Raw genomic sequence first — 8,963 nt, 5'->3', positions numbered from 1 at the left:
AAGGGCCCTAACCCGCGTGCCACCTTCCGACCAACCCGCCGACAGGTCACCTCGGACCAGCGCGGATGTGTCCAGAGCTGGGGTCTCCACCTGCCCTCCGCTCCCTGGGGAAAGGGTGACGCTGGCCCCGGCTCTCCCGGGTGGACTAGCAGAGTCTTGGCGGTGGCAGACGGCGAGTCACGTGTGGCAGTGGGGGCGGAGCGCAGACGGCCGGGTGGGTGGAGAAAACAAAGCCCCCAGCTGTCAGTAGAGGAGGCGACAGCCCAGGAGCAGGTGAGTCAAGTGCATTTAAAGCGGTACCGCCCTGGCGCACCCCGACACCTCCTGCCCTGGCGCAGTCCCTTCCTGGCTGAGCACTGGCCGCGCCTCCTCCCGCAGCCGGGGGGCTGCAGTGTGCGGGTCGCGGAGCGGCCGGGACCCCGGGTCTTCGTGCCCGGCAAGGAGTTGTGCAGGGGTGGGCGCCGCGGCTCCGGGGTGTGAACCCGCCGCGTTCCCGCGGGCTGCACCTCTCTGTTGCCCCAGCGCCGCGCACTGTGCCCTGGAGGAGAGGGGAGGGAGGCGGACTGCCACGCTGGCAGAAGCAAAGTGGACTAGCTCTGGGGGTGAGGGCCGGGGCTCTCCAGGACCCGGACACTTGGCGCTCGCGCAGAGGGGCTTGGGGGTGCGCGCCCGACGCGCGCAGACCTGGAGGCGCCGGAGTTGGGACGCTGGGACTGAGAGCTGAGGGCGCTGGCAGGGGCCGCGCGCTTCAGGCAGACCAGGAAGTGCAGCGCGCTGGCGGGCAGGGTATCAAACCCCGGACCCCCGGCCCTGCCGCCGCCCTAGGTGCTTGCGCTCCAGCGAAGACGAACCCTACTGCCCCCGATTCCGACTCCAGCTCCCGCTGGTGCTCCTGATGCCCGAGACTTGGGAGCCCGGTCTGGGGAAAAGAGAGCCGGTTGCGATTCTGAACCGTAGAGGTTCTTCTGCAGAGAGGTCCCTGGGCGCAGGGCGAGGGCTACTCAGCGACTCCCCCTCTGCTTCCGTAGGAAAGTCTTCAGTCCACCCTTAGAAGGGCTGCGCCAAAGCCCAGAAATCCCACAAAGGGCTGGAGGGAGAGGTGGGCACAGAAAGACCTTCCCCTCTGAATCTGGAGCGCTCCGTCATGCAGACTTTCAAATCACGAAAGGGCTGATGAATTTGGTCACCCCTGAGTCACTTTGCAAGTCCCGTGCCAAGTGCCGCCCAGTGCAGAAGGCAGAGCTATAACCTCGGGGGAAGGGGCGCTGCAGCCATTTGATCAGGAGGAGCCTTTGTCTTAAACCCCAGTCCCCTTCTGCTAGTCTTCGCCGGGTCAGTAGCGCGTGGAGTAATTAATATTCCGAACATTAGCCGTCCCTTCACCTCGGCACCGGCCAACACTGCTGTCCCCTCCCTGCGGGTTTTCTCCATCACTTGCTCACGTCCTCTCTTCCAAAATCGTGGGACATAGTCCAGACCCGCTAAGCAAGAGGAGGTCACTAATCGCACTATAACGCAGTCACGTAAAATCAAGGGTTAAGTATTCAAACCTGCCCCCGCCCTCCCGCGAGGAGACGGAAGAACTTTCTTGATTAGCATAGTATCTACCCTGGGGCCGCGCTGCGAGGCGGAGGTTCGGTCCCAGCAGAGGTGAAGCGTGCAGTCCCGTCTTGACTGTCCTTTGACGCAGCACCTGCTTCTGATCTGAGAGGACCCGAGGCTTGCAGCTTTGCCGAACCAGACTCTGTGGAATGAAACAGAACAGAGATCAAAAGGTAACAGAAAGAATAGAAACATTTGAGATGCTTCTCTTGAGCCCTAAATTTAGCTAAGTTTTTAGTAAGCTAAGAGGGGAAATGGTTCTTGTCTAGACAGTGTCACTTCTAACAATGCCCTCTTGCCTTCGTTAGCTTTCTTTGTGGCTGCCAAACTAAGTTGTCAGGGGCCATGTGTCAGTAGATCTCCAAGGCGGGTTGGGAGGCCACCAGGTAGTCATTAGTTAAGCTTAACTGGTAGGCTTCACTTGCACGGGGAGAGGGACGCTTCTCCAGTGCACAGGTTCCCAAACTCTGCTGCCTGTTAGAATTACCTGGGGAACTTTGGAAAATCCTGATGTCCACATGTTATCCCAACTCATTTGAATCTAACTGTTTGGAGATGAGAGCCAAGCATCCGGTTTGTTATTTGTTTTATTAATCCGCAGGTAATTCATTGTGCAGCAAAGTCAGAGCAACACACACACACACACACACACACACACACACACACACACACACACAGAGTTCAGTGGCCAGCAGCTGCAAGCGATGCTAGACAAGATGCCAGTTTAACTACTTGGGCGGGTGGAAGAAAAGACGCTGAAACTGGAGTGTTGCTGACGGACGTCCTAGGGCGGGGACTGTCGTCTGGCATCTTGGCCAGCGGTGACACCTGCCACATCATCTTTCACCCTCTCTTGCCTTAGGTCCGGTTCTTATTGGAAAGATCGAAGTTCACTGTCGTGCACGGTGTCTTCACGGTTGTTAAGGAGACGGGTAGAAACTTTCATTCCCATGATGATTCACGTGCACAGGCAGTGGGGAAACCCAGCAGAAACTAACTGGGAGGAGCAGCCTGGTGAGTCAGCAGGCTGCACTCCAAGGCGGAGCCCCGGGTATAGGAAGTAATTACATCCAGTAGCTTATTGACGCGCACTGCTCCACTCCTTTGAAAGCATATTTGAATATCTGATCAGGATATGTTTGCTTGTAGAAGCCGATCCCTTTTCCAGCACCCTATTCTACCAGCTTCATTTTAGTGCCTCTCCTGTTAGAAGAGGAAGCACAGAGCCAACTAGACGTCTTGTAATTTCTTTGGTGGGAGGCATTAAAAAAAAAAAAAAGAAGAAGAAGAGAAAAAACCAGCTGGAGAGTGCTGCTGACTGACTGATGTGGGTTATTTCAATTGTGTGAAATAGAGAGGTTGAAATTGTAGCGCATAAATTTTGAATACAGAAAAGTCAAATACTATTTGATGACACTCAATGGTCGATTAAAGGCTGTATTTAAATGGAAATGGTTATCCCTAACATTTTGCAAGAAATTTTGTTTGCTACTAACTAACCCACCATTTCTTGTTTTAAAAAAATTTTCCTAATAAAGATAACCTGTTTTAAAATGCCCACAGATTATTAAATAAACTTATTTTTCTTATTTTTATTACTATTAACTTCAATTCTTATACCTCTCCTCTCTTCATTTTTTATATTTATTTTTAATTCAATTTTTAAAAAATTTTTATAAGCTCTTCATTATTCTTTATATCACCATGACTCACTCTATCACTGCCTGAATGCTTCCTTCTCCATTCTGTTTCTTTAAGGGGAACCAGCAGTACCTGACACACCTCAAGGCTTCAGTGTTGTCAGCTGGAGAACTTTGCTCAATTTTCTCATTGCCCCTGGGTACCCTGCTCAGAATTCTCTCCTCTGGGCTTTTGCGTCTGTAGCTCCCGTAGCACAGAGCATAAGACCTTTCATGGATGCTACTTGTTTACACTGAGCATTATCAAAAGGTGGGGGAGAACATTTGTAAGCAAAGCATCCTGAGTACATTCAGTTTTGTTATTTTCCAAGACAGACATTCTGGATATGGAGGAGCCAAAGGTCTCTTTCATTTCTTAAGTGCCATAAAAGGGTAGCTCATTGTTTATTTGTAGTTTTACATAAAACAATTTAGCATTTTTTTTTGCATGAAATAATTTAGTTAAAAACAATTTAACTAGTAATTGTTATACATAACTACACTCTCATGGGTCAAAGATTCACTTCACAAGTTTGCTCTCTGCCAAATATTATGGGGAAAAAAACAAACAAACAGGAATATCCAGCTATGTGGATGCCTAAAGGAATTCATGAAGCTAGGAGTGTTATTTCAGAGTACTGGACAAATAACACATTAATAGTTAAACAGCTTTTATTGTCATTGGCCTTCATTAAAAATGGCACAAGTCTATTTAAATAGCCAGCATATTTAAAAATGAGAAGCTTGTTGTGTTCTTTGACAGATACTACCAAAAATAAATGTTAATAAGAATTTCCAAAGGCCAACATGATGTCAATGAACCCATTCTCATTTCTGTGTAGCTTAGAAGAAGCACTGGGGATGTACTTCTGAAATTCCCATCCTTTTTGGGGGAGGTATAATTTATTGAAGGCTGAAATGTAGTTGAGAAGACTGGGTCTAATCCAGATTAATCAGGAACTGTTCATGAGAAGATGGTGTAAACCTAGTTCTCTAGTACTTATAAGTAGACCAAGACCAAGAGGAGTGAGGTAGAAAGAATGTATATCATCTCCATTTTAGAAACTCTCAAGTTTTTTTTTTTTAATTAACATATAATGTATTATTTGCTTCAGGAGTACAGGTCTGTGATTCATCAGTCTTACACAATTCACAGCACTCACCATAGCATATGCCCTCCCCCATATCCATCCCCCAGCTACCCCATCCCTCCCACCCCCTCCACTCCAGCAACCTTCAGTTTGTTTCCTAAGATTAAGAGTCTCTTACAGTTTGTCTCCCTCTCTGGTTTCATCTTGCTTCATTTTCCCCTCCCTTCCCCTATGATACTCTGTCTTGTTTTTCAAATTTCTCATATCAGTGAGGTCATATGATGATTGTCTTTCTCTGACTGACTTAATTTTGCTTAGCATAAAACCATCTAGTACCATCCACATTGTTGCAAATGGCAAGATTTCTCTTTTTGATGGCTGCATAGTATTTCATTATATATATGCATATATATATACCACATCTTCTTTATCCATTCATCTGTTGATGGACATCTAGGCTCTTTCCATCATTTGGCTATTGTAGACATTGTTGCTATGAACATTGGGGTTCATGTGCCCCTTCGGATCACTACATTTGAATCTTTAGGGGAAATACCCAATAGTGCGATTCCTGGGTCATTGGGTAACTCTATTTTCAACTTTTTGAGCATTTGCATTCCTATTAGTAGGGTAGGAGGGTTGCCCTTTCTCTGCATCCTCACCAACACCTGTCATTTTCTAACTGGTTGATTTTAGCCATTCTGACTGGTGTGAGGTAGTATCTGACTGTGATTTTGATTTTTATGTCAATGAAGCCGAGTGATGTTGAACACTTTTTCATGTTGTCTGTTGGCCCTTTGGATGTCTTCTTTGCAGAAATGTGTGTTCGTGTCCTCTGCCCATTTCTTGATTGGATTATTTGTTCTTTGGGTGTTAAGTTTGATAAATTCTTTATAGATTTTGGATACTAGTCCTTTATCTGATATGTCATTTGCAAATATGTTTTCCATTCTGTCAGTTGTCTTTTGGTTTTCCCTTTGCTGTGCAAAAGCTTTTTATCTTGATGAAGTCCCAATAGTTCATTTTTGCCCTTGCTTCCCTTGCCTAGAAACTCTCAAGTAATTGAGAACAGATGAGAATCATCCAGTGTTTTGTTTTTGTCTTTTTTTTTTACCTTAAATTTATACAGCCCTTTGGTCTTTTTTTTTTTTTTAAGATTTATTTATTTATTTGAGAGAGAGAAAAAGACAGCAGGAGTAGGAGGGGCAGAGAGAGAATCTGAGACTCTGTACTGAGTGCAGACCTCAAGGTGAAACTCCATCTTGATCTCATGACCCTGAGATCATGACCTGAGCTGAAACCAAGAGACAGAAGCTTAAAGGACTGCACCACCCAGGTGCTCCCAGCCCTTTGGTCTTATTAACACATCAGGGCCTAAACAGAACTGGGTGGATAGACTTCCCATGTGCCCAAAAGCACAAATCCCAAAATTAAATGATGCTCCAAGGTGGCGAGAAACCTGGGGTGCTAACTCCTTGTCTAGTGTCTATCATGTCATGCAGCTTTTTCTTGAATAGTGTTGGATATAATCTTGCTTGGAGGCTTTGGCTAGACAAGTTCAGGTCTAATTCTCTGCTCCCTCCTCAAAGTAGGAGAAATGATTTACATACATCATGCTCTCACATGTTCTCACAAAGAAATCAACCTTAGGACTAGGCCAACGCCCAAAAATCCAAGCCATCATTAGTTTCTCTCTCTCTTTTTTTTTTTTAAAGAATTTATTTATTTATTTGGCAGAGAGAGATCACAAATAGGCAGAGAGGCAGGCAGAGAGAGAGAGAGGAGGAAGCAGGCTCCCTGCCAAGCAGAGAGCCCAATTCGGGACTCATCCCACAACGACCTTGAGATCATGACCTGAGCCGAAGGCAGAGGCTTAACCCACGGAGCCACCCAGGCGCCCCAAGCTTCTTATCCACATAACCAAAGTAGGAAGTTTCAGAATCTTTGCCCAGTGCATAGAAGCATAAACTCTCTAGTTTTAAGGGCCCTTACAGGTTCATCACACCGTCCAACAAAAACATAAATGCCCTATACAGCATCCTTACTAAATAGTCTTGCAGTCTCTGCTTTGGGTTCTCCCTCACCTCACATTCTATCCACAAAGCATTCTCTGCAGCAAAGTGAAAATTTGCTCACTTAAAGCCCTCATCTTTTTTCAGGTTTTTTTTTTCCTTTTAGAAAAGGGAAAACAATTTGTTTCCAAACATAGGTAAACTAATCACTCAAGATAGTTTAGTTTCTTATTTCCCTTTGGTGTGTATGTACTTTGCCAAAGTAGTACATTTCTAAGTAATACATGAATTTTTGTGATACAGTAAACTGCAGAACTTCTGAACCTTAGCAGGCCCAAACAGAGCCGTGCTAACTTCCTTCGAGCTATGTCACTGTTTCCAGTGCTCCAGAAAATGGGAAAACACAGCCTTGCCAGCAAGCCCAGAGTGAGACTTGCCTTAACTTTTTAGCAGTAGGAACTTCCTTTTTCTCTTTCCTAACCTGTGAGAGTTTTTTTTTTTCTTATTTGATTTAGTATATGAAGACATAATTTGAAGATTTTTTTCAGATTCGAGATTTTTTTTTTTTAAGATTATTTATTTATTTGAGAGAGGCAGGGCGAGAGCATAAGCAGGCAGGAGGGTCATCAGAGGGAGATGGAGAAGCAGACTCCCTGCTGAGCAGGGAGCCCAAGGGGGAGGGCTCCATTCTACAACCCTGGGACCATGACCTGAGCCAAAGGCAGCTGCTTAACCAACCAAGCCATCCAGGTGCCCCAGCTTTGAGACTTTTCATTGACTGTCACTTTATACATTTGGAAACATGATGTGAAAACTTGCTGTTTTGAAAATAGCACTACTCTTCTACAGTATGCATTTAAGATCAGTTGCTACTTACAAAGAGAGTGCTCATTAAATAATAAGCAGATTTTCATATAGTCACTTACATCACTAGAGGCTGGCAATACGCCATGATCAATTTCGTCTAAAATTTCCAAATTCAAAAACAGATCAGATTATGATCCAGAAATCCAAATTATTTGCCTTCTGCCCGAGGCTGGACAGATTACTATTAAGATTCTAGAAAGAATATTTGAAAGAACAATAACTACATTGATAGGAACTTGTCTTACTTTCTTATTTTAAGAATTGCCTCATAAGATTTCCTTCAGTTAAGAGAACTTCCTCTTTTTGATGACTTGTTAATGCCACCGACTGCAAATGAGTTTCACTTAGATTAACAGAGCAATTTTAAGGGTTATATATAACTGGTTCTCTTCATCCCTTCCAAAATCAGTATAGCTACAATTTAGAAGCCAAAAATGGTGGTTGGGGTCCCTTTTTCACTAGATCAAACAATGCATTATAAACAATGTAAAGTTTGAGGTACCTGAGATCAGCTAAATAATTTCTAAAAACAAAACAAACAAACAAAAAAAAAATGAAAAGGGTATTAACCCCATCCTAGGACCGTTGGTAGCAATGGCATGTAGATTTCTAACTCCCAAAGTGACTTAAGCTTCTCTTGCTCCTGACGGAGTTAACTGGGGAAAGAGGATGAAGGGAGACAGCTGAAGACAGATTGTATAACCAGTTCAAGTGAAAAGGAACTTTCCTCCTTTATCATAATTTAGATTTCATATTTTATTAACTACATTTTGTTTAATATAGCTTGTGCATATTTATGTATATATATAATGTGTAGCTCTCTTCAAAGTAGTTCCAAAATTAAACAGTAGGGAGGGTCCTCAAAAGTTAAAAATAGAACTACTTTATGATCCAGCAGTCACACTATTGAGTACTTTATTTCTTTTTTAAATATTTTATTTGACAGACAGAGATCACAAGTAGGCAGAGAGGCAGGCAGAGAGAAGAGGGAGCGGGCTCCCTGTTGAGCAGAGAGCCAATGCAGGGCTCGATCCCAGGACCCTAAGACCATGACCTGAGCCGAAAGCAGAGGCTTAACCCACTGAGCCACCCAGGTGCCCCCACACTATTGAGTATTTACCTCAAGAGTATAGGAACACTAATTCAAAGGGATATGTGCACCCCTATGTTTATAGCAGCAATATTTACAATAATCAAGAGTGTCCTTTGACTGATGAATGGATAAAGAAGATGTGGCGCACACACACACACACACACATACACACAGAAATACTAGTTGTGAAAAAGAATGAAATCTTGTAATTTGCAATGACATGGATGGAACTAGAGGGTATCATGCTAAGTGAAAAAAGTCAGAGAAAGACAAATACCATATGACTTCACTCATATGTGGAATTTAAGAAACAGAACAAGCAAAGGGAAAAAAAATAAGAGAGAGAGAGAGATGGACAAACCAAGAAACAGGCTCTTAATTATAGAGAATCATCTGATGGTTACCAGAGGGCAGGTGGGTAGAGGAATGGATTAAATATGTGGTGGGGATTAAGGTGAGCACTTGTTGCGATGAGCACAGAGTGATGTATGGAAGTGTTGAGTCACTATATTGTATGCCTGAAACTATTATAATGCTATATGTTAACTAACTGGAATGTTAATTAATTAATTTATTTACTTAGAGGGAGACAGAGCAAGCATGTGAGGGAGGGCTTGGG

At 44.3% G+C, this 8,963-nt stretch overlaps 1 protein-coding gene across 2 annotated transcripts in view; it reads left to right on the top strand.

Moving 5' to 3' along the window:
* Positions 1-258: 258 nt before the first annotated feature.
* Positions 259-8,963, top strand: part of MAPRE2 (microtubule associated protein RP/EB family member 2) — a 157,250-nt gene continuing 148,545 nt past the window's right edge. Inside the window, exon 1 of one of the 2 annotated variants that reach the window (XM_032859619.1) lies at positions 259-273. Coding sequence is in view for 1 of the 2 variants with exons in the window: in XM_032859617.1 (XP_032715508.1) it covers positions 1,752-1,775 (24 nt within the window). In the remaining variant the exon portion in view is untranslated. Of the gene's footprint in view, positions 274-1,662; positions 1,776-8,963 lie in introns of those variants that run through there. The other variant, XM_032859617.1, reaches the window with a different exon arrangement.

Source organism: Lontra canadensis, unplaced genomic scaffold (assembly GCF_010015895.1).
Source record: "Lontra canadensis isolate GAN:19392208 unplaced genomic scaffold, GSC_riverotter_1.0 scaffold17, whole genome shotgun sequence".
In the NCBI taxonomy this organism is placed as follows: Eukaryota; Metazoa; Chordata; class Mammalia; order Carnivora; family Mustelidae; genus Lontra; species Lontra canadensis.
This window is presented reverse-complemented; position numbering and strand designations above follow the sequence as displayed.